This window comes from Squalius cephalus, assembly GCF_949319135.1.
Source record: "Squalius cephalus genome assembly, chromosome: 22".
Classification (NCBI taxonomy): Eukaryota; Metazoa; Chordata; class Actinopteri; order Cypriniformes; family Leuciscidae; genus Squalius; species Squalius cephalus.
Window position 1 is genome coordinate 19,095,050 of NC_137143.1, and position 26,618 is coordinate 19,121,667.

Sequence of the window (26,618 nt, forward strand, 5' to 3'; positions counted from 1 at the left end):
AATTTCAGATCATTTGCAATCGGCCTCAAATCAACCGTGTTACTGCATCCCTGATTGCTGGATGATCATGTGTTTGCAATACACAAATTCTCCTGTCTGTTCTCATTTACCACATTTTAGGTGGCAAAGGCTTGCAACTTGGTCTATTTGGAGTTTTGGACATTTTACTTCAAGGTCCCATATTGTACACCTTTCTGAAGTTTTATTTTAGGTTTTGATGTCCTTAAGAATATATATTTGCGGTATAAGTAGCCTAGCCTACCAAAAACTATCCCAATATATTTTTACAGCTCTGCTCTAAGAACAGGCCGATTTTGGCCTTTCTAATTAATATTCATAAGCCTCTCTTCTGATTGGCCTGTTGTTTTATGAGTGACGCACGGCCAGGCCAACCACAGGTAACTAGGGTCATGTATAGAGCTGGTAAGTCCCGCCCCTTCTGCTAACCCCACTGGACCTCTAGGTTGAAAAATCGTCAATGCAAGTGAATGGGAGAAAATAATTCTTTTCTGGTCCCGTTTGAATTGTGCCATGAATGTGAACATATGTTGTCTGTGAATTTTTTATATAATTTTTCATGTTACGAGTTTGACAGTATATTGTATGATTCTTCGGCTAGCAGTTGTGGAAAAGACATAACGAGAAAGACTACATGTCGCCTATGTGACGTCACCCCATAAAGTTGACTTACCCGTGGTTTTCGCCAACCTCAACGATTTTGTCCTCTCCCTGAAAGAAGGCGGTGAAGTACACCAAAGACACAGCCATGTTTAGCGGGATCCGTGAGCTAGTGTCCGTGTGCTAGTGGTGGTGACGTTTCAAACGCGTCGAAAGCAGCGAAGAGTTGTAGTCCACAAAGTGCTCTCACACAAAGTCTAACCGTATCAAACTTCTACCCACTAAATTGTAGCATTCTTTACACGAAAAATTATATAAAAAATTCACAGACAACATATGTTCACATTCATGGCACAATTCAAACGGGACCAGAAAAGAATTATTTTCTCCCATTCACTTGCATTGACGATTTTTCAACCTAGAGGTCCAGTGGGGTTAGCGGAAGGGGCGGGACTTACCAGCTCTATGCTGTAGCCTGCTGTGGCTTGGTGATGCTCACCACAAGTAAGGTAAATAAAACACCTGTAATGATGGGCTGAGGGAAATGGCATCCGGCCTTACGTTCGGCGACGACAGGAGACAAACAACTTTTTTTTTTCTTTGTCAAATTCGATTTAAATCTCCAAAATATGTACGTTAATAGCTAGTTATACACTGATTTTGAAACACTTTATAATGTAACGTTAGCAGACACACACCGAATGCAGCAAGCTATGCAACTATTGCTTTCCTACTGAGCTGACGTGCAACAATTTATTTTACAATGTTACTTTTTTCTGTAAAAGGTGTAACTTACTTGTGGTAAATGTGCAAAGATGCCCACAGAACACAAGAACATATGCTGCTATTGACGCCCAAGGTAAACTTGTAAAACTATGAACTGTAGGGACTGCAGCTTCTTTGAGGAGTAGCCTGACTGACGAAGCAGTCACTCGTGAAATATGCAGAACAGACGGTTAAGGTCGAACTAAATTGCTGTGGCGTTTCTGAATAAATAAACATTAGCCACTGTTCTCTTATATTAATGTTGTTCGGAAGCCTGTGCAATGATGTCCTGACGGTGGGCAGTGTTTGGGCTGGTGACTGAAGGCAGTGACTGAGTAGTTCTGACATCACATAAATACGGAAGTCACAATGGCTCAGCTACTTTAAGCAGGTTGTGTGCATTTCTCTGTGGATTGACTGTTTTGAAACTTATATGGTAGTTTCATAGCCCCTAGACCTCTGTTATCATGAAAAAAAGCCAGGAAATTTCAGTTTTGACAACATGGTTCCTTTAATATTATCTATCTTTCCCTTACCTTCAGAGAGAATGATATCTTAATGAAATCTTTAATAAGATTATAAATGACATGTTTTACCTCACAAGTCATTTTTTCCTTGACCATTTCATTTATAAAAGAGTCCTATTACGTTGACCAAGAGTTTTTGCTGTCTTTTATTGAAGAAACACCTCATAAAACCAGAAAGAGACTCTTAGAGTTGACATTCATCCCCCTTATGACCCAATATTAATCTGTGGGCATGACTGCATTAATCTAAGGGCCAGAGTTGAAAGCAGGCATTATACTTAAAACCATTAAAACAATATATATATAAAATATATGAGTTTATAGTCTATCCATCTATTGTGGAAATGAAATGTCGGTTTAGCAATTTGTGGTTAACTTTATGCTTTTAGAGCATTTATGTCAGAGGTAACTGATGTAAAAAGCACTTTCAATGACGTGACATGGCCATTGCAGTCATTATTTGTTGACTTGAGAGAGCCAACTGCTGGTATTCCTATTTAAATATTATTGTCTTTTGTCCAGAGATTTTAATGCTAATTTATCTCTGGGGCATTGAAGTTAAATCCATGAACCTTTGCATGTTTGATTCTAAAGCATTTTCTATTAAAGTCATCCAGTTTCAAACTGAAAAATTAAAGATTGAGCAAAATTGGCCTCAGACTACCGGAAGCTTGAAACCAATTGAACAATAGTTGGTCTCATTTAGGCTTTTCCATATGGAGTGTTTTTTTATTTCTCTCTTCTTTTTTTTTTTTTTGGACCCAATTTAGCTGGGTCAATTATACCGTAATATGTTATCCTAAAACATTAGGTATGTTTGCATGCACCATTTTCCTTCAATCCAAATGAATCCAATCTATTTTCTGAAAGATCTGTTTATTTGAACCTGAAACTTTGCAATCTGATTCACAGAATTTATGTACATGAAATTCAAGTATTCTGCATATGTCACCAGAGTGATGTCTGTTGTTTCACCGGAAGGTCCAGTTATGACATTTTCATTAATCATTAAGAGGTCAAAAATAAATAAATGTGCACAGCTGAATTGTTCACTATAAGATTAGACTTTAAAGACATTTAATAACTACCATTTTTTGTGTGATATCTAAATCTGTAATAGAGTGATACATATTGACAGTATGTTTAGTCACTGTTCCAAAAAGAGTGAAAAGTTCTTGAGCTGCCTGCTGTTTCTATGGATACCATATCAGGTGGAAGCAATTTTTGCGAGTGCCTATTTACCAGAGAAAATATGTGACCTGACTAACTTGGTGGTGTATTCAATATATCTATTGAGAAAAAAGATGTCATATCATCAATGTTTATATATATATATATAATGCAGCCAGAGACATAGATTCTATGTTGATTCAATGTTTCTTTGTGCTCTATGCATTTAAAAAGAATATGTGCTTCTCCCTCTTATAATTCAAACCCTGTCCTTATATAAGGTTTCATATTCATTGCTCATTCAGGAGATGTTGAGGTAGACTAAATATGAAGCTTTAATTTCAGTCTGCATGATATTATCCATTGATGAGATTCTCATGTCACCAGCTGGATGTCACCAGTCATACGCCAAATATATGACATCAAACCTCTTGAGGGAGTTATCATTTCAGTCAGTAATGCCAAAACGCATATATCCATGCACAGGAAGCCGTCATGCTTGTAGCTAATTTAAAATGCTGTGAATATATTATCAGAAACAATGATCCATGATACAACACATTATTGACAAATACAATAGAGTGGTGCAGGGATGACGTCAAAACTGGGAGGACTAATTTGCCACTGGTTCCTTCAAGATTTTCCTAAGGGGTTTTATAATAGGGTTCTTCAATTTACGAGTAAAATAAAGCCTGGTAAACATAACTTGACACTTGAACGTTTTTCTCTACAGTTTAAATTACACACACACACCCATATCGATAATGCACATTTTGAAACTGTTTTTAAAAAACTCGAAGTAACCAGTGATGAATTAGTCTTCCAGGTTTTGACATCATCCCTGCACCCAGGGCCTAAAATTAACCCTCGCCACATGCCAAATGTGAGTAAAAATCGGTGTTTGCTAGTATATGAAACGGTTGGCAATGGCCGGTAATTTTTTATGAATTCTAACAATGCAAAATTGTGATAACATGAATGTAAAAAAAAAGTGAATGGGACAGTTGACGGGGCAGTGTTGCATCGTCACAAAAGTATAAGCTTTGCCAATTTAAATATTCGAGCTCAAGAAGATGCGAAAGGGAAGTCAGTTTGTGTGGTTAGTTTTCTGTGTGCAAGTACGTGAATACTGTATTGAGCTCTCTTTCACGTCTTTTTGCGCTTGAACAGACATATTCAAACAAAATTCTCCTTGGCATTCTTGTAGACATAGTCAGTAATATCTTAACTGAACGTAAACAGTTGAGAAATAAAGTGCATGTGTAACAGTATATTGGATCCGTGCATTAGCTCTTAAAGTGACAGCAGCCTTATATTCCTGCTGCTGTCTGTGTTTTTAATGTTAATCAAGCAACAAAAGACAAAGAACAATCACTCATTGCTTTTGTCTGAATCATTTTTGTAACTTTAATAAGGATTAATCTATGTTTCATGGCCGGTAAATTTTCTTAAAAATTCTAAATTCAAATCCATTCTGCACTATTTGTTTCCATTCAGAAATACCCATACTGCAACCTGTGGTATTTGACAACAATGACAAATCTATTACAATGAACGCTGTGTGTCTACATTGTGATGCCACCACAGCTAAATGGAGCTATTCAGAGCTCATAATCCTCGGATCAGGAGGTCTCAGGACTGTTTAACATTCATAGAGATGTTCATTTCTTACTCACACATAGGAGATAATCCCATAGTGCCAAAGGCCCCATGATTTCCAGCTGCAGCCTTAGTCATTTTACAGATATTAATGACCTTACTGAGCAGACCCATCTGTGCACTTACACTCATTTACTATGGCATGTTGCCGGTCCAAATAAATCAGCTGATAACTGCATATAATTTAAAATTTTCGTCATTCTAAATGGTACTTTCAAGTTTTTTTTTTTTTTTTTTTTTTTTGTGCATAAAAGTAACATTTAGTCCGTAATGTAGGATATTTGTATACTTTATAATTTTTACTGCTTGTATTATAATTCAGATGTTAAAAAAATATATATATGATCAATAAGTCATGCAACATATGTTTATCTATTGCTTTATCACATCAAAGTTATTGAACCAATTTCAACTTATAATTGATGTAACACAGAATTAAACATGAAAACCTGAAATAGTATTCTATTATTATTATTTTTTTTTTTACAGTGCACAAGATTTTAAGAAATGAGCTGACTTGTACAGCCAATTTGATTATACTTTAAGTTTTTAAGTTGAATTATGTGTTTTTTGGGGGTTTTTTTTACAGTGTGAATGTTCTAAAAGATGAAAAATGGTAAACGTTGACTGTGAGATGGATATTTGCTTTGCACATTGACCTTGTGATGCATCTGTCTGCACACTCATCCACAAGATTAATGATCGATAACAGTTATGTACTTGATGGGATGGCAACTGAACATTAATTATATGGAATGTTAATGAAGCTAATTAAATTAACATTGGCTGACCGTCCCTTCACAGATTCCATAGCATTAAGTCATTTGCGGAGTGTCAGCGATATGACTGGAGAACAAATTACTCGTTGCTGCTGAGTGCCGTGTCTGTATGCCGGTCAGCTATTATTAGTGTGTTCAGCCCTTAATTCATTTTACACTCTCAGAATTGTCCACCACTTAACAAGCCAAGGACACTCAGAATGAACGAAATCCATATGCACACCAGAGAGAGGACTGGTGTCACATTGTAGTTGCAATAATGAGCTTTTCATGAGATCATGCCATTATGTGATTGAGCGGTGACTGCTAACTGGTTGCATTGTTAGCATTTTAGCTGTGTTAGGTTATCTTAAAGGAGAACATAAAGAAGAAAAAAAAAATGTTGCACAACCGTTCAAAAGATTAGGGTTAGTAAGTGTTTATATATCTCATTTTCTTTTTAAAGAACTGAATACTAAATGCTTTAATCTAAGAATCAATTTCCAGCACAAATGTTTTCAGCCTTGATAATAATAAGAAATGGGTAATTAGCAAAAAATAAACTATTAGCATATCATATCTCATCACAGCACAAAGATCTGTGGAGTGGCCTATATTTTACCATGTTCTCTCCAGAGAATGTGAGGGAAAAAAAAACTGCATTAACAGCAAAGCATTTTACAAAAGTGAGTCCTTCAAAAAATGGCAGGCTAAATTTTTGTAAATTGTTGTGTAAAACTTAAGTAATAGTTTTACAAAGTCGCACTATAGATCAAATAGGTTTAAAAAGAATCAGAACGTTCAAGTAATCAGTTCCACTCAAATGGCAACATTTGAAAGGAAACATTGCTGACGACTGTATTAACATTGTCATAAAAGAGGTTTACCAAGAGGTAAAATCATAGTTGGTTATAAAGAAAAGTGCTTCTGGTGTAACATTCTCGTGTATCAATGTTGAAGGAATTTAATAACACATCACTCACTCTTTGGTTCTTATTAAAAGCTGATCGCATTGCAGTGTGTTTTACTGTAACTCTGCAGTGAATATACAGCGCCACCCTTTGGCAGTTGAAAATATTGTATAATGTCCCATAATTTAAATCTAAATTAAATTTTATATATATATATATATATATATATGTGTGTGTGTGTGTGTGTGTGTGTGTGTGTGTGTGTGTGTGTATATATATATATGTATATGTGTGTGTGTGTGTGTGTATGTATATATGTGTGTGTGTGTATATATATATGTATATATGTGTGTGTGTGTGTATATATATATATGTAGATAGATAGATAGATAGATAGATAGATAGATATAGATATGTGTAGACAAATAGACAAATTATACATAAATATATTTTTTAGATTTCAATTATGAAATCTGAATATGACATTTTGAATAGACTGCACATTTAAAATTTTGTAAACACCCATTTTTCATTTCATTTAATTAATTTTTTTATTTATCAGACTTTCATCCAGGATGACTTGAATGAAAAACCTAGCAAAATCTGAATAAACACCAAAATATATAATAAAGTAATATATACATGTGATGCTGTATTATGTAAGCCACATATCAGTTATATTAGGTATATTAGTAACAAGTATCAACATGATTGACTTTGGGTCTGTGAGATTCTGTGTCAAAACCTGTGCCTATTTGAATCTCCTCACTAGTTTCTAACTAGAAATGGGTCATTCCCATGTAGAACATGTTAATAAAAAAGTAGTTCCTATATGATGTGGGATGTCCATAATCATTGATAGTCAGTTCAATTATTCCTCCAGTTAATCCTGTGAAACAGCTGAGGTGGTGATAAAGCTTCTAGTTATGTCAATCATTATTGGTCTATGAAGTTCACACAGTACCTATTAAACTGCTAATGAGGATGGGATGCCCCGTACAGTCTGTCCGGGACTGATAAGAGTCTGTGTGAAATTACCTAGGTGGGCCGATACAATGGGGTTAACCTCACTTAACTCTTCAGAGATTGTATTGACATTATAATATTTGATTGGCTGGTTAATGAACATTTAAGAAATAAACATGGGTTACTCTCAACATTACGTTATGTAGTTAGACATTTTTCAGTCATTGAGAAAGAAAGAAAAGAATTCAAGAAGTTTCACAGTGTTTTGAGTGGCAATAAAACACGCAGATCAAATAAAAGAACAAGTTTTGTATTTCAAATATTTTTATTCATTAAAAAACTAGTCTAGAATCAAATGCATTTATTTATTTATTGTTAAGGCATTAAGTTGGATAACATACAGTCATCCGGCCATTATCATGTGTCTGATAAAATAAACCCAAGACCATCCATCCAGCTGACTGTACAGCATCACTTTCTTATAATATTAACTAAGCAGTCTTTATAAATATAATGTTGATAAATAAATATGATGTTAAAGTAATGCCAGTCCACATTAATCCGTATTTAAATCAATATGGCAACTTTAAAGCTTAGTCTCTAAGCACATGGCATCTTCTTTGGAGGATCCACACGCTCTGATGTTCTTAAAATCTTGGGAAATTTCAAGTGGAGTTTTGCCTTTTGTTTCAGGAAGCATGAAGAAGACGTAGAGAGCAGCTATCAGACAGACGCAGGAGAAGAGAACAAAGCACAGAGACTTCAGAGCGGCCTGCAGAAACATGGATGAGAAATGTGGCCTTTTGTTAAAGTGAGTTTCTGTGCAGCAACAGACAGCAGAGCGGCTTTCATAGGAGCAGCGAAAAGGTGTGATGAAAACCTGGTATTACACATTGTTCGGGAAGAAGACATATAATAGGGCACACATAAAAGAATCATTCTGTATTTTAGTTTGTCTTTTGTGACTGTATAAAATAAAGAGACTTTGAGAGAATCGCAATAAAGCCATAATAAACGGCTTTAATTATGATGGCAAAAGCTTCTTACGTGAACCATTAATGAAACATCTACAGTAATAGCAATGACATTTAATAATGCTGCATTTGTGGAGCACACACACTTTACTATATTTTTTAACATTAATAAAGTGGCTGAATGCACAAACATTGCTAAAGGTGCATATTTTTGTGGTATTGCTTAGTTGATGGACTTACAATAAGGAATGGGAAGATGAATCCAAGCATGGCGAATCCCAGCCAGCGCAGGAAGCCGATAAACACAAATGCAGCTGGGCGGTATGACTGGATGAAGATCTCATTGGCGAGCGATATGACTGTTCCAGCTGGTCAGAGCAAACTGGTTTGAGTTGTTTGCACTATAGTCAGTTTATAACCAATATGTTCTTATCTTAAACAATATCACACAAAGAATGCTGTTTTCAATACAACAACACGATTAAGAGCGTGATATGCTTGCAACAGATCAATGTAAATGTAGTGAAAATAGTGAAAATCACAATAGTGACATTTCAGTGACATTTCAAAAGTCATCTAAGTAATCACACGGGTGAATCCCTGTGACCAAACTTGAACCTGATGCGAATTTGCATGGGGAAAACTTTTCTCCTGAATTCCTATTGAAATGACTGGATTTCACCCTTGAAAATTCACAGAAAACCAGTAAATGTGACTGCATATTTTGGATGCAATATTTCTAGTTTGTTTTGATCTGCCAGAGAAAATAGTTCGACTGCCTGGCGCGCATATCGACTTTTGAATGAGCCAAAGTTTTTAAATGAATCAGTATGGGGAATGATTCAGTGATTCATTCATTAGCACTGGACACTTTTAACATTTCCGGAGGTTCTCAGAAGCAGAAGTCAGCAGAGTTTCCATGACTTTCCAAAAAGGAAAAAATATAAAGGGATTGATAACGTTGGTCAAAAGAGAGAAAGATGTCAAATTTGCCACCACTCCCTCAGGCACTGAATTAGAAACACCCTGGCAGCAGTTTTTTGTCATTTACTGACAAGGTCATATAAAACAATATATAGCAGAAAGCATGAAAAACTATGTTTTCAATGTTGGTAACTGTGGATCAGTCTGTGAAATGGGTCCCTTGTTTCGCTCCTGAATGAATCAGCATTTTTTAATTGAATGCCGCACTCATAAAGATGGTCACTTTCCGCCACCTACTAGCGTAACAATGTAGCCTGGCAAGCCAGACCTACATCAAGATGTTTGGTCTGGCAACTCACCATAGACACGGCTCAATTCGAGGGGCGGGATAACGGCTGTCTTTCAAATTCCCTCTGCACGCAATAGGACAGCGCTTCAACCAACCAGAGCGTTTTCCCAACAGCGGAGCTTACGTTAGTTGATATATTCAACTTTTGAATCTGGCCGGCAAAACTACGAACACATCTTCCTTTTTTAAGAATGACTTAAGTGCCGTTCTTTGCTCTTTTCTCAAAGAAAAGCTTAACTCCAAGTCCTCTAGAGTCACGGCCAAAGCCGATTTGAAAAACTGTTCGCCAACAGCAGCCATTCTTTGTTTTCAAGTAGCAGGGAACCGTCGCAACTCTGTCGTCATTATGTTAAGCCCACCCCGCCTACTCTATACACGATGTGATTGGCCTGACCCAATTTAGGTTTTTACAGCTCCGAAAGTCAACGGAGAGTTGCTAGACTACCCTGCCGCTAGGGTGCGTCTAGATTTCTAGGCTAGTAACAATGTAATCATACTGAAAAATCCCCACCACTGATACAAACACTGAAAAGTCCTGCTGCAAAAGACATGAGCCCAACTGTCAAGCATCCATGTAGTACATGTTTACATTTAAAAACTAATGGAAATGCTGTTCAGTGGAATGTAAAAATGCATTCATATTAATGGTCCCTAATGGAATTCCAAAGCTGTCAAAATAACAATTGAATAAATGGAATTCCATAACTTAGGGGCCATTCACACAGAATGCATTTTAAAACACGAGACGCAGATAGTGGAATTAAAACAAAAACGCAAGGTCTAGAGATGCATTTATTAAAAGCTGAACTTCTTTTAACTTGAGCACTACAAGTTTCAAAAGACAAACTTTCGTCAAGCCCATGTTTACATAGAAAGCAATGAAAATGTAGTGCAGTGAAATGCTAAAAATTCTCTATGTGAACTCCCCTTTATATTTAATTGTTATAACAGCACTTTTGAAATGCCAACCGACCAATCAAATAAAAAAAAAACAACAACTAAATGTCATATAAATATGCAAATAGCTTTACCTGGGCCTCCTCCGTAGAAAATAATGAAGAGGAAAATGAGGATGACTGTGATGTATGGAATCACAAAGCTGTATTCCTGCAGGTGAAATAGAGATGAGATGATAAAGGTCTGTTCGGTGCTTGCTGTGGGCTGTTAAATGAATGAAACTCACCTTTAGGTACAGGGTGACTGTGATTAATGCCATAATGGCTGACATTCCCCCAAACCCTCTCCACATCAAGGCTCTCCTCCCCACACTCTCAATGAACAGGCCCTACACATGCACACAAGTAGAAACACTGTTAAAAAAGGTGATTTATGATGTTCCTTAAAGGGGGGGTGAAATGCTATTTCATGCATACTGAGTTTTTTACACTGTTAAAGAGTTGGATTCCCATGCTAAACATGGACAAAGTTTCAAAAATTAAATTGTACGTTTGAAGGAGTATTTCTGTTCCAAAAATGCTCCTTCCGGTTTGTCACAAGTTTCGGAAAGTTTTTTTCGAGTATGGGCATGTGTGACGTCAGATGTAGCGGAATTTCCTTATACGGGTCCTAAGGGCACTTCTGCTGGAAAACCACGGGCGCGCGCGCATCCGTAGACCAGAGCGAGAGAGCGAAAGCAGTTCGCCATCAAAGCGCTATGCTCGGCTTTAGGGAAGTCAATGTCACCAAAGAAGTGGGCTTTTGGTTGCCAGGGCAAGACAACCCTGCACAGATTCCCAAAGAACCCAGCGTTAAGGGAATAGTGGATGGAGTTGGTTTTTCCAGAGCATCAACGGAGGTTGTGCAAGACTGTTGTTCCCTGCATTTCGACGATGATTGTTTTATAAACAAAGCCCAGATCGACGGATTTGCAGATCGTCTAATGCTTAAGGATCGAGCAGTCACAATGATAAAGGTTCGCGGTCGTAGTTGGAACCGGGCGGTGAGTAAAACTGCTTTAAATGTCTCTGTGTTGTTAGCTCGGCGTGTTAGCACAGCTTTAGCTCCGCCCACACGGCCCGCCTTCAGCCGCTCGGTTTTTTCCGGAAAGACTCGGTACAGCCTATCTTTCTTTTATAAATATAATAAAACTAAAGACTTTTTGGAGATATGAAGGATGCAATACTACTCTATAGGTACTCAAGATTAACAGGAGATGAAATGAGCATTTCACCCCCCCCCCCCCCCCCCCCCTTTAATGAAAAATGATCCTAATCCCATTTCAAGTCACACACTTTCATGTGTGCTTCTCTGGAACTTACACAGGTTATGGAGACAAGAACTTCTGATGCTCCTATGCCCAGAGTGACATAACGGATCTTGTCCACTGGAATTCCCGCTTCCAAAAAGATATTGAAAGAGAAGACGGTGATCTATGAGCGAGAAGGGTAAAAGATCACATTTTCACAAGGTACCTGTAACCATTTTTCTGTAACCATTAAAGGATGTCTTGGATACTTTTTGACAACACAATGACAAAGGAAAACTTGGTCACTTTTGAATCAGAACACACATAGAAGCACAATATGATTAACTGACAATAAAAGCAAAATGATTTACAGCACTCATGCCGCTGAACTGGATGCATCCGTTTATGACCAGCAGGGAAAAGATCTGCCAGCGCAAGTGTTTGTCTCTCAGAAGATCCATCAGACTCTTATTGTGCTCCTCTCCAATGACTGCCTGCTCTTCTACCATCTCCTCTATCTCCAACTTATAATCTCCTGGTCCCCATAGACACTGCAGCGCTGCCGATGGAAACACATATCCGTGATTTAACACAAAAGGTTGTTGCAATGACATACAAGAGATTCGTCAGTTACATAAAATTGCATTTATTTGGTTAAATGTAATGCACCCTTTTTGCACTGTTCAGCGTTGCCCTTCTCTATCAGAATATATCGTGGAGCATCAGGGAAGAATGGCAAGACTGCCAACTGAACCACGCAAAAAAAACGTCGGGACGCACAACAGGATGTTCCACCACTCTTCACGGCCAAGAATTTCCCTGTGAATGAAATGAGAATCTTAGAGCAATTCAAAAAAATATTGATAATGAAAAGATTTGTTTCCAGAAGCCACGTAAATTAAATCAAACATTAAAGTAGGCATGAAATGAAAATCTATTTTTTTAATGCTAATGTTAGTGATTTTATTGTGAACAATTTAGCTTGTTTGTTATTGTCACTCAAAAAGTCATAACTCAATCTTTCGGTGAAATTAAACTTTGTTTGCTTAAACCCCGCCTCTTTCTTACAATCGACTTCAAGCTCGCATTAAGATCTGCCTCCATCCAATCAACAACCAATGCATAGAACCAAGCCTCGTCCTACTTTTTTTTTGTTTGTTTATTTATTTTTTCATTAGTCACCATGAAATCTACATTTTTTAAGGAACATAACCGATTTATCCATGCACATCGTTAATTTTTTTAAATCAAAATATCTTCCGCTACCTCTTGCAGCTACATCTCTATTCTTCTCTGATGACGTGTTTACTGGGGCGAGGGCGGGGCAACCTGTCACTCGCATGCGATCGACCAATAGCAAAGCACAATGATCCAACAATCCAATCAATTCCTGATGGACAAAAATCAAGTCCCGCCCTACATTTGTTCTTGTTCAAGAAGCCGTCACAAAAGGGATGAAAATCCTGTGCAACTTTCATTTCATGCAGACTTTAATCCATTTCTCAGGTTACAATATGGAAGAAAAGATCTATCTCTTCTGTTTCATTGCAACTTTAATACTTAATTATTACCGGAGGCCAGCAAATTGTCCTGCCAGTTTACCAAGGGACAAAAAGGTAGCAGCTGTGAGTGTCACCATGCCTCTGATTTTCTTTGGTGAACTCTCACCAAGGTAGATGGCATGGACATTCAAACCTAATCCTTCCAACAAAGAGCGAAAGCAAATCACAATACACATCACTTATTATTAAGCTACATCTTAGATATTATTTATAATACAGTCTGACATACCTGCTCCGAATCCAAGTAGGAAGCGTGCTACAAGGATCAACTCAAATGAGTATGCAGGTTTGCTAATGTACATGATCACTGTGGCCACAACTGCGATGGCACTGTTCAACAGCATGGCTCCTTTTCTGAAAGAAGAATGTGAACAGTAAATGAGCATCCTTTTTTTTTTTACCCTGAAAATATTATCCCAGAGTGATATGATAATGCTACTTATCACAAGTTAAAAGTCAGAATGGAGAAAGGAGATGAGGATGGGTGACATTAACCTTCCCAGACGACTGGTTAAGGATCGGACAGATATGGAGCCAACGAGACCGCCAAAAGCGTACAGAGCCACCACAGCAGACCAGATAAAGGTGATGGTCTTCTCTCCTGGGACATCTCCATAGTGATGCATCCAGCTGCTGTTAATAAAGCTCTGAATGTACTGTGGGCACACAGATTCGACACAAATCCTGAATTGATTGACCAGGATGGTACTGAATTGGCAATAGAAAAATAATTGATACTTAAAATGTTGTATCATTTTATATGGTAACACTATTTTAAAGTGTCTTTGTTACATGTTACATCTACTTGTTACCAAATAATAATGGTAAATTATGCATAATTACAAGCAACTAAATCAAACCCTATCCCTCACCATATAAGTAATGTTGTTAATGAACCCTACTTATATGTGTAATTACATCTTAAAAGTATAACTGTAAAAACTGATCAGTTGATTTGACTTAAAAAATGATTAAGTAGCCTAATAAACTTAATGTGTAATTGAAAAATTCCACATAACTTCATTTTTTTCAATTACGCATGAAGTTTATTACACTGTGTAGGATTTTCTCCCATCTAGCGGTGAAATTGTTTATGACTACCAACTGAATATTACTTTCTAGCCCCTCCAATTCCGAGGGCTTTTTAACGGTGGCCGTATTATTTCAAATCTGCCGGCAGTCGCGAGTAATCTCCCCCTCGCATTCGTCACGGTGCCACTGAGTGTAAAAACGCGAAAGGCGAAGCTTGAATTTCCAGGTATGTCCCTCTTTGGCTAATGTATTTTCAAGATGGAGGCGCAACATGGCTGCCATTCGAGCGACTCGCTCGTATGTATTCAAAATGGCAGATTCTACGCTTACGAGAATACTTAATTAGTTGGTAGAAGTAATTACACATTAATGAGCACATATCATTTTGAAAGAACAAAGTGTTTTTTGCTAAGATTCAACTTAAAAAATTACACAGCGACAGTGTAGCTTTAATAATTGTAAGGCAACGGGTTCCCTCACTTTTTTTAAGTTAAGTCAACTGATCACTTTTTATAAAGAAACTTAAAGGGTTCTGTCGGGCGCTTAGGGGTTCCCATCATTTTATGGGTGTTCATTTATTAATTTTGTTTTAAATTATTTTTATTTTGAGTACATTTTATGAATTGAGCAGCTTGTAAGCACACATTATCACTAGAATTTTTTTTTAAATAACCTGAAAGTATGCAATCATTAAAGACATTTATCCTTACACTTTAAAAAAATAAAAGGTTCTTTATTGGCATCAATGGTTCCATGAAGAACCTTTAATAAGCTTTAAAATTAAGGTTCCAAAGGGGGGTTTTCATAGTCATAGAACCATTTTGGGTTCCCCAAAGAACCTTTCAGTGACAAGTTCTTAAACAAACCATATTTTTCTTATTCTGAAGAACATTTAAATACTCTATAAAGAACCCGTTTCCACTATAAAGAACCTTTTGAAAGAACCGTTTCTTTCTTCTGTCGAACAGTGACCAACGTTCTTCAAAATATCTTCTTTTGTGTTCAAGAGAAAAAAATAAACTCATACAGGTTTGGAACAACATGAGGGTGAGTAAATGATGACAAGGTTTTCATTTTTGGGTGAACTATCCCTTTAAAGGTTCCATTCCATTTTCATAGATTATTTAAATGTTCTTCACAATTAGAAAAAAAAAAATTTACTGAAAGTTGGGGAACTCAAAATTGTTCTTCTATGGCATCATTGCAAAAACCCACTTTTGAACCTTAATTTTTAAGAGATGTGGAACCTTCTTGGCATAAAGAGTTCTTAAAAATTGAGGGTTCTATATAGAACTCCACTGAACCATGAGTGGCACTAACAAGGACATTTAACCTGCACTCTTAATGTAATAACAGTGACAAAATAAATAGAAATACAAGTATACGCACTGGAGACGGAGAGCTGATCGCTGTGAGATGATATCCATTCTGAAATGATCCCCCCAAACCAAGCACAATGATAAAGACAAGCGCTTTCCCGCCAACCTGAAATTATAGCCACAGTTTTCATTGACTACATATTCAACATGTCGATACTTCACAACCAGCACAGAGGGGTTTTCTTCAGTTCAAGAATGACACACAGCCACATTCTGAGTAAATGAGTAAACTTTGGTTAAGAGTTTAACTCTGCACTTAGCTGAAAGAAATAGAGAAAATAGTTCACAGAGACATATGATCCAGCAATACTTACCTTCACCATTATGATTTTGTTTAAATAATGAGATTCTTTATCATCCTAGAATAGTTCAGATTTCATTTCACTAGATTCCATCTATTTCAAAGGTCTGGTAATATAATTATTAGACTACATAGCTAGTAAAATGTACCTACCAGTTCCTTCAGTATGCTCTTCATGCTTATGTTCTTGTTTTGTGTCCACGAAGCACGACAGCTTCTCTTCAATAAATACAGAGTCATCTCCGTTAGGCAGTTTTAGGAGGATTTTGATTAATTTTTGACTCTGGGATGACTCGTCACATTTTGTCTTCTAAAAATACCTCTAGCTATATAAAAATGAAGGATTTGTCCAGAATAAAATAGCTTTATTTTAAATGTGTGCAATGTATCAGAATATTGAACATTGAAAGGCTGTGAACTTGAGTCTAAAAATCAGGGGTTTTCAAACTGGGGCCCAAAGACCCCAAGGGAGCAGCAAGGGAGTATGTGGAAAAGTTAAAAGAAAGAAAAACAGTGTAAAAAAAATACATTTGATTAAAAAAATAAATAAAACCCTCTTTTTTTGTAATTGTAGATGCAATATACCATACAACCAGACGGGGGCAGTGTGATTTTTGTTTGTTGTTCCGTTGTTTGACTTCGATTGACGGTCTTTACCCTGCCTCGTTGTCTCAAGCAGGAGGAAGTGAATTTGCCGATTTTTTTTTTGTTTAGATTTCCCCCTAGTCATCGTCGCCAATACTAGTTCATCGCTATCACTCCCAGCCGTAACATATTCTCCCGTTGTTCTGTAGTCATTTTTTTAACTCTGCAAATATGCCGTTGGAAAACCTGGAGGAAGAGGGTTTACCTAAAAACCCCAATCTGAGAATAGCTCAGCTGAAGTTTTTACTGACTCACAAACAGGATGCTAAAGTGAAGAGCGAGCTGATGGACGCCATCAAACTCAACAGTGGGTTCATTCACTCACACATGCAGCTCGTTTAGCAAATATATTACAGAGTTTCTGTAGTACTGCGATTTATTCAGCTGTTTCATGCACGAGCTTTATCGTTTTCCTGTCATTTGGGGTTTAGCTGGTTGACAGGCTAATCCAAGTAACGTTAGCACACTAGCTCATTAGCTGCTAAGTTACTGTATTTGGTGGTTATACATTTCTTCTGGCACTTTTGAATGTCGTTTATTAATGTTCTTAATTGCAATATTATAATATACGTTAATCCAGGGCCGATTGTCACTCTGTTTGCACTATTTTTAGATGATTTTTTGAAAGGTATTTTTTTCTGTAGTGATACACTACATAACATAAAAATGCTATCGAATATTTTAATCGACATATTCCTGTATTTAAAACATATTATCCTTTTGTGAACTGCTATCAGATCATTAGTTTTTGCCAACAAACACTATAATTGTATACATTTATGTAGGTGTGATTAAAATGGAATACAATATTAGTTATTTATAAGTAAGTTCAGTTAAAGTACATTTAATTTAAATAGATTAAATTAGTAAAAATCATATTTGGAGGTGCGTGACATCTAAAAGATTGAAAACCCATTGATCTAGATCATTGTTTCTCTACTCTTTCTCTTTTGAATGCATTTCCTTAAAGGAGAAGTTCACTTTTAAAATGAAAATTCTGTCATCATATACTCACCCTCATGTTGTTTCAAACCTGTATGAATTTCTTTCTTCTGCTGAACAGAAAGGAAGATAATTAGAAGATTATCAGTAACCAGACAGTTTTTGGGTCCCAATGACTTCCATAGTATTTTTTTTCCTACTATGGAAGTCATTGGGACCCAAAAACTGTCTGGTTACTGATAATCTTCTAATTATCTTCCTTTCTGTTCAGCAGAAGAAAGAAATTCATACAGGTTTGAAACAACATGAGGGTGAGTATATGATGACAGAATTTTCATTTTAAAAGTGAACTTCTCCTTTAAGAATTGGGTGTATTATATAAGTGAAACTCCTAAAATGTGCATTTGGTGGTGATGATGTGATGCTCTATTTTGTAGATATGGCCCCATACTATGAAGCTCTGTGCAAAGATCTGAAATGGCAGGCGGACACGGATCTGTTGAGTAAGATGAAGAAAGAAAATGAGGACGAGCTGAAACGGCTGGATGATGTTTTGGAAGATGCCGAGAAGAACCTCGGCGAGAGTGAGATCAGGGATGCCATGATGGCCAGGGCTGAATATCTCATACGCATCGGTGACAAGGTAAAAATTCACACAGCGATGACGATGATGATGATTTGAACAATTCCTGAAAGAACTGTGGACTGCATTTTCTGTTAAGTATAATTCATTTTTAGACCTGAATTACATATACACAACATTTTAAAGTTTGGGGTTGATAAGATTTTGAAAAAAATGTTAAACGGAAGCTCACCAAGGCTGCATTTATTTGATCAAGCATACAGTAAAAATGGTAATATTTTATTAGTAATATATTTTAAAATGTAATTTATTCCTGTAATGGCAAAGCTGATTTTTCAGCATCATTACTCCAGTCTTCAGTGTCCTTCAGAAATGCTTCTAATATGATAATTTGGTGCTCTAGAAACATTTCTTATCAATGTTGAAAACAGTTGTGATTCTTAATCTCTTACTATTTATTTGAAATATAAATCTTTTGTAACATTATATATGTCTTTACTGTCACTTTTGATCCATTTAATGCATGCTTGATGAATAAAAGTAGCCTGGGAAAATCCAGACAACTTCCGGCAAATTTAGATTTGCTCTGGCAAAGAGCTCATTCAAGCCCATTTCTAATCCGTCGAAATCGCGGCACCAATCAGAAACGTTGGGGCGGGCTTTACACAATGACGATCGCTCTGATTGGTTTTAGGTCTATCCAATTGCGCCCAGAGGCATTTGAGCGACGTCCGTTAAACTTTTAAATGCATTATTATATTCAAATTGCAAACACATGAGGACAGTTTCCATGAAAGACCCACTGGCAGATGAACGTGCTATTACATTTCTCTCTGAAACGGTAGGAAATTAAATTAGATTTAATAGAGGATTTTAACTGTGACAAGATGTTTGACAGGATGCATGCGACAGATCCGTCCGATAAAGATGACGAAGTAGTATGTCCCAAAGCTTGCCTACTTTTTTGCTACACATTCAAAAGTAAATACATTTTCTTCACAAAAAGAGTACATACTTTTATGGTGTAGTGTAACTTAGGCGAATTGGGACTAGAGATGCACCGATTGATCGGCTGGTGACCGGAATTGGCCGATTTTCACGTGATCGGCCATGACCGGCGACCGGCCGGTCAGTCTGACATATGCCGATTGTATGCCGGTCAAATGCACTCGGGCGCCGCATGATTAACCTTTTGAGCGGTATGGTCTCATATATGGGATTTTATTTCTGTGCCCTGAGAGTACGGCGCCACATTTAGGATGTTCAGTGACGTCGCATAACTGCCAGATTCAAACTGTGCTTTCGCGCGTTGGCTGGCGCTGAGCCAGAGTCGGACGCGTTCAGCGCTGTCATATATCACAACTAAGCAGTGTTTTCAGCCTCATAATGTTTATTTTAGGTTTCAGATATTTAAATACACATAAACACGATTAAAACAATACATTAGGAGTTTGTAAAATACACACTAATGTCTGTGGAAGCAGCAATAACAATCTATTCAAATATAATTTTCCGACATGTTTTATTCATATCAGACAAACATAGTGGAAGTAACTATAAAGTTTACTCTATTCTTCTCAGTTCACCGGCCACTTTCTTGCATTTATTTCGGGAGAAACTGATGAATTCACGTGCTGTAAATCCGACTGACAGGACAACATTGCGGCGCCGGTTTTTAACGACCAAACACACTCACTTACACGTAATGTTATTTGAGAATCGGAATATCAGATAGGCTAGTTGATGACATGGTAAGTAAGTTTGCGAATATTTTGAATAAAAAAAGGAAAAGCGAAATAAAAGCGACACATCTGTCATACAGTATTATTGTGGCTGCGGTGTATCGCGTGACGCGTCGCCATGGAAACATTAAAGGGAACGTTCGCCTTGAAAAAACTCACTCTGGGGGTGGGGGTGTCAGTTAGAATATTTTAAACTTGAAAGGGTTAAAGTAAAGATCGAAAATAAATATTTGTGTGTGCTGTAAAGTGATTAGAAAAAAAATTAAATCGGAATCGGCTAAAATCGGTATCGGCAGGTCAAACTCAATGAAAAATCGGAATCGGCCTAGAAAACTGTAATCGGTGCATCTCTAATTGGGACGCAACATATGGCTTTACACGATGGCGATCGCTCTGATTGGTTTTAGGAGTTTTAGGTCTATCCAATTGCGCCCAGAGGCATTTGAGCAACGTCCGTTGGTGACGCCCCTTTGGAAATGAGTTATTAATGAAGCTTTGCCAGACCATAACTCAGTTACTACTGAGAATGGTCTGGTTTTAACCAGGCTAGAATAAAAGTATTTTTACTTTTATTTATTTAAAAAAAAAAAAAAATCGTACTGACCCTAATCTTTTGAGTGGTGATTTTGGTTCCATCTGTTCATCGGCATGTTGGCATTTGTACATTCATTGTCCTGCTTTCTATCTGTTCAGCTTTGCTGTATTGATTCTGATAATGTTTCTCTGCCGTTCATTTAGGAAGGGGCCCTGACTGCCTTCAGGAAGACCTATGACAAGACTGTTGCTCTTGGTCATCGCTTAGATATTGTTTTCTACCTGCTGAGGATCGGCCTGTTTTATATGGACAACGATCTCATAACCCGCAACACTGAGAAAGCCAAAAGGTGTGGTATAGAGCGCATACTTCTTTTTAATGAACAAATGCATCTCAAGCTGAAATGTTGGCCTGACACATGAACTTTGCATGCATGAACAGTCTGATTGAAGAAGGGGGTGACTGGGACCGGAGGAATCGTCTGAAGGTGTATCAGGGTCTCTACTGTGTGGCCATTCGGGATTTCAAGCAGGCAGCGGAGCTCTTTCTGGACACGGTCTCCACATTCACCTCGTATGAGCTTATGGACTACAAGACGTTTGTTACGTACACTGTGTATGTGTGTATGATCGCACTGAAGAGGCCTGACCTGAGAGAGAAGGTAAGATCTGGCCTAAATGTTGTGCTGATGGTTTTTTACAAATGTGATTAAGTCCTGCTTTGGGCTATAATGTTATATTTTTTCAGAAAAGCCAGTGTATACACTACTGTTAAAAAGTTTGGGGTCTGTGAGAATTTATTTATTTAATACTATAAATCAGCAAGGACTACAAATTAACCAAAAGTTACAGTTAATACATGTATAATATTTCAAACGATTTCTATTTCAAATAAATGCTATTCTTTTGAACTTTCTATTCATTAACATTGATAATAATTTAAAAAAAAAATTTTGAGCAGCAAATCAGCATATTTGAATGATTACTGAAGTATCATGTGACTCTGAAGTAATGATGCTGAAAATTCAGCTTTGCCATCACAGGAATAAATTACATTTTACAACATATTATGAAGCAGTCATTTTAAATTGTAATAATATTTCACAATATTACTGTTTTAACTATTTTTCATCAAATAAATGCAGCCTCGAGTCGGTGAGCATAACATGACCAATTTATACTGAGTGAGAAAAAGGAGTGATTTTTATTTTATTTGCTTGCAAAATTAATTTGCTATTTGATTATCACTGAATATTAAAATAGCTGTAGGCCTATATAGCTAAAGATACATATTTTCAGTTCAATTTATTAAAAGGTAGTGATGAAACTCTTACAAATACTAATTCTAATTTTATTTTTGTTGATTTCTTAATGTTAAACACTATGGCTGTCAAGAGAATCATGGTTAATTTCATGATTTCAGACTAGTCTTTAGAAAGCACAATGAAACGGTAATATGAAATTCTCTAAATGTTTTAAAAATCAACACGTTAAACTTTTAAATTGAGTTAAAACTTGAAATTTGACAGCCCTAAAAATATTTTTCCTCGAATTTACCATAGACCTCTTAACTAGCACCCCTTTGAGGCTCCTTATACCGCCAGTTTGAAAACCCCAGCTTTATTGAATCACATCTATAAAAGTACATTTAATGCATTTAACAAACACTTATCCAGAGCAACACAAAGTGCTTTAGCTCCACATAAGAGATCCTTTTTTTTTATTCATTAAAAAGCAAGTGTGCAATTCATAAAGTAGTCTGCTAACAAAGGGCTTCCTGTATTAAGCGTTTCAAGTGTTATATGGCTAACACCTTATACAGATACAATTCAATCTAATAGAAATAAGCCCTGGAATCTCTGGCTTTCTTTCAGGTGATTAAAGGTGCCGAGATCTTGGAGGTGTTGCACAGTTTACCTGCCGTCCGTCAGTACCTCTTCTCTCTCTACGAGTGCCGTTATTCTGTATTCTTCCAATCATTGGGTAAGTAAAATAACAGTGAAGCCTAATGGTTAGAAAGTTAGACTGTTAACCCGAAAGTCATGGGTTTGATTCTCAATATAGGCATGAAATGACTGGGGTGCCCTTGAGCAAATGGCTGCCTACTGCTCCGTGTGTGTGTGTGTGTGTGTACTAACTTGGATGGGTTAAATGCAGAGGACAAATTCTGAGTATGGTCTACCATACTTGGCCTTCACATGTCACTCACTTAAGAGAATGTTATTGCTTAACTAGCCTCTCTCCACTTTAAGACGCTGTAAGCTATATCATTTGCAGTGTTTATTGAAAGCACTTCTCCTAGTCTTCTGTCATTGTTTAAAAATGTGATTGTAAGATATTCCATCTGTTTCTCTTCTGTAGCTCGAGTGGAACAGGAGATGAAGCAAGACTGGTTGTTTGCTCCTCATTACCGTTACTATGTTCGAGAGATGCGCATCCTGGCCTACAGCCAGTTGCTGGAATCCTACCGTTCCCTCACGCTGGGATACATGGCCGAAGCGTTTGGAGTCAGCACAGAGTTCATCGACCAGTACGCTCCCACATTCATAGAAACTTCTATACTAAAACTTACATAAACATATTTTCTTCACTCACTTTGGTCTTTTCCTTTCTCAAGGGAGCTGTCACGATTTATCGCTGCTGGACGTTTACATTGCAAGATCGACAAAGTCAATGAGATTGTGGAAACCAACAGGTGAAGACCGAAATGTGTTTTTTAATCATTTAAATCCCTGTTTGATATGGTCAACTAACTGTGCATTACTTGTCCTTTTTTCTCTCCTAGACCTGATAGTAAGAACTGGCAGTACCAAGAAACCATAAAGAAAGGCGATCTCCTGCTCAACAGAGTGCAGAAGCTGTCCAGAGTGATCAACATGTAGTCCAGCATGTGGCGATTGATCGATACCCATCTTTTCTTGTGAGCAGCCTGTCTTTTGTTTTATGTACAGTATATAATAAAACTGAATTGGAGGAAACTTTTGAGTTTGTCTTTGTTGTGCGAGTAAATGGAAAAAAAAGATGAGTCTGACACATTTTTCTTATAAATAACTGTATAAATTATTTTTTTTATATATTTACAGAAACTTGTTACAAAACAAATATACTATACAATCTTTTCTTTAAATATTAAGTAAATCTACCCTACTGTGTTTGTTCATGAATTACATAGCAGCCAACACACAAAAGTCCAGCTGATCAAATGATTTTTGAATATGTATACAAAAAAAAAAAAGAAATCAAAATATACACACTTGTACATAGGTTTATATGTAGAGGCTTCTTCCCCAAAAAGCAAACTGTTTTTATCTTAGATTCACATTCCAAATCTATTGTGTTTAATCAAACATCTTCACAAAGCTTTCGTCATCTGAAAACAGTGGAGTTACAATTTCAAGGTAAACAGTACATTTATCTGTCTAAAACATTGGTTGAAATCACTGACTTTGCCACAAAAATATCTATCCCTCTCGCTTTGAAAATTTCTAATATCAAAAGTAGTCATAAAAGAATACAAGGGACAGACGGGAAGCTTTTCTCACGTCAGTGTCGAGTGTCACTCCTCTGCCATGCGTTTCATCAATCAGTTACCGCTCTACTTGAAGGGGAAAAGGGCGACGTATGAGATTCCTAGGCAGGTTTAAAAAGTTTCTAAACCTTTATATAACATTCAAGTACTGTGGAAAAATGAATACATGAAATAAAAAGCTCTGCCTTAACAACAGTCAATGAGAAACTAATTCAGGCACTTTCTCTTTTTTTTTTTCTTTTTTTTTTGTCAGCGTTAAATAAAAGCAAATGAATAAGTAATTAAAAAGCAATTTATCCAATTACAACATTTGGCAACAGTGGTGCACCTTTTGCACTGTACAACTGTTTTGTTCCCTCTTCCAGTTAGAAAAGTCCTACAAAATACATCAGCCAGCCAGAAATCTTTTGCACAGTTGTAACGGGCTATTTTGATCACATTCTCTGACCTCTTGGATTGAGATGGGGAGGCATCATGAGGGAGGGAAAAAAAAGCACTATTGACACCTAAAAAATAATATATATACTGTGGATGATTTCCCACTACTGTGGCAACAATCTGTCTGGGGGAACTCGGCATGAAGCTGTGTTTGGATAGAGTGGCGTATTGCATTATTTGCTTGGCAGTGAACCACTTCTAATAATCTTAGAATGTTTCCATTTACTAAATAAATAATAATGATCTCAATTGTACCAAAAAGTTTTACGAAAATGCCTGTGCAAAAATACATCTCCATATGTACAATTCTTTAACAAAATATGTATTTCTGAAATAGGGATACTTCAATATTTGTATTCGGTTTCGTGTACGAAAAAGCCGAAGGGAAAAAATACACGCGCGCGCACACACACACAAAAAAAAAAATCATGCTCTACTTCTCAGCAACGATTGCTGACTGACATCAGAGGAGTTCAGGAATTTACAGGAGTTTTAAAGAGAAGCCCCAACTTACACAAAATCCAGCTCAACATCTCTTCTGAAGATCAACGAGCCCAAAAAGGATCTATTGCCTTTTTAATTTGACAGACCCACAATGAAAATGAGATTTAAATCAGAATGTCCAGCTACCAACCTCTTTAGGTTCGTGTCGGATCAATGCAGGAACGTTGGGTCGCAGTATAAGTTAGTGGTTATTTCATGAGATGGTGATGGCCAGACTACTGTATATGTGTCTCACAGTATTGAGTCATGAAGATGTCTACTCCATTGCTGAGATGATAGTGTGTCTGTAATGTTAGTCTATGGCTCAACAGCAACTAGCCATAAGCCCCTTTCTGAGATTGAAACGGCAAAAAAAAAAAACAATACCATGCCTAAGGCATTGACACCAGGAAATGGCTCTCCTACAATCATTTTCGAGCAAGACTGCAGATTTTAGTACATTAAGATTTCAGCACATGCTTCTTTAGTGCTACAATGGGTAATCGGAGGAGGTGAGACGTCACCTGCTGTCTCTCGTTTTGTTCCTGCAGTTGTTTTCGCATGTGCTAAAAAGCTTTACTGAATCAAGCCCTTAATGTACCTAAAACTGAATATTTTTTGGAGCTTCAAGAGACAACTGTTGCTCAGAGATTCAGTTAAGACATGCTAGGCTACTAACAAACCTGAAATTATTAAAATGAACGGGGTGGGGGGAAATCAAGTGCTTTAGGTAATGCAGGGTGTTAGAGTTCAAGTCAGGGTTGGATTGTTCTGTAAAAAAAGTAACTCCTTTAGCCGAAGTTCATAAAAATTCCCTTGAAATAAAACAAAACTCTAAATTTAAACATGGTTCATTTCTTTCCAAAAAAAAGTGTATGATAAATGGTATTTTGTTCTGTTTGCTATGCGTTTGCTAGCCTGTAAACAAAATGTGGTGTAAAAATGTCTAGTTTGCATAATCTTTTAAGTTTAGGTTGCTCGTGTTGAAACTCCACTCCTGTCATGTCTATCTGCAGTGAGCGTAGCTCGATCTTATTCAGCCTTCCAGTGAGAGATCATGTGTTATGATTAACTTAAGTTGATTGTGTCTACTGTAGGGATGTTCCTCTCCTGTACACTTCCTCCAAGGCTGAGTAGGATTTCAGTTTCCAGTAGTCCACACATACCGAAGAATTCATCTTGTTTGTGTCGCCCATCCCTCCTATGCTTGGTAGTGTTGGTGAGGCTACGTACCAGCCCAAGTCTGTACCTTCAGACCCCAGCGCAAGTGCTCAGGCTGGGTAGCTCTACGCAGCAGGCGTTGTACCCAATGGTGCATTGTATAGATTCATTATAACCTCCGACAGGAGAACTAGATCTCTCTGGCTTATTATCCTATCCCAGGAGAGTGTCCCTGCATGGCTTTGGGAGGAAATCCCCACGAAGGACATCAAATGGGCCACCCAGTGTGCATTCCACCCTGAGGATTGTGGGAAGAGTAAGAGAAAAAGAAGGCCTCGTGCAGAGTGGCATGAGGGGGCTGAGGGAGCTCTGGGTCCAGCCTACTGCTCAGCACGCTCAGAGCCTCCACACCGGTGTCAGGGACGAGCCTTTGGCTGCCGGAAACAACAGGCAACGTTACATTCTGAACTAAAACAATGAA

General features: G+C 37.3%; 3 protein-coding genes across 4 annotated transcripts in view; 1 reads left to right on the forward strand and 2 right to left on the reverse strand.

Moving 5' to 3' along the window:
- Positions 1-7,960: 7,960 nt before the first annotated feature.
- Positions 7,961-16,102, reverse strand: slc2a9l1 (solute carrier family 2 member 9, like 1; the record flags this gene model as incomplete). The annotated part of the gene is given in 13 exon segments (XM_079857931.1): positions 7,961-8,146; positions 8,589-8,716; positions 10,653-10,728; positions 10,805-10,906; positions 11,880-11,990; positions 12,178-12,365; positions 12,476-12,572; positions 12,574-12,625; positions 13,378-13,507; positions 13,598-13,722; positions 13,864-14,024; positions 15,790-15,891; positions 16,094-16,102. Coding segments are annotated over 13 exon segments (1,467 nt in total).
- A 646-nt stretch (positions 16,103-16,748) lies between these two features.
- Positions 16,749-23,504, forward strand: psmd6 (proteasome 26S subunit, non-ATPase 6). Its single transcript, XM_079857962.1, has 8 exons — positions 16,749-17,032; positions 18,105-18,310; positions 20,731-20,876; positions 20,969-21,188; positions 22,401-22,509; positions 22,888-23,056; positions 23,144-23,221; positions 23,312-23,504. Exons 1-8 carry the CDS (start codon positions 16,897-16,899, stop codon positions 23,406-23,408), a joined length of 1,161 nt encoding a protein of 386 aa, XP_079714088.1. The 5' UTR covers positions 16,749-16,896; the 3' UTR covers positions 23,409-23,504.
- Positions 23,505-24,275: 771 nt separating this feature from the next.
- The window catches only part of atxn7 (ataxin 7), a 38,310-nt gene continuing 35,967 nt past the window's right edge, over positions 24,276-26,618 (reverse strand). For both annotated transcript variants that reach the window (XM_079857961.1, XM_079857960.1), the window contains one exon: positions 24,276-26,571. In XM_079857961.1, the coding sequence (XP_079714087.1) occupies positions 26,554-26,571 (18 nt within the window). In that variant the 3' untranslated portion in view covers positions 24,276-26,553. The remainder of the gene's footprint in view (positions 26,572-26,618) is intronic.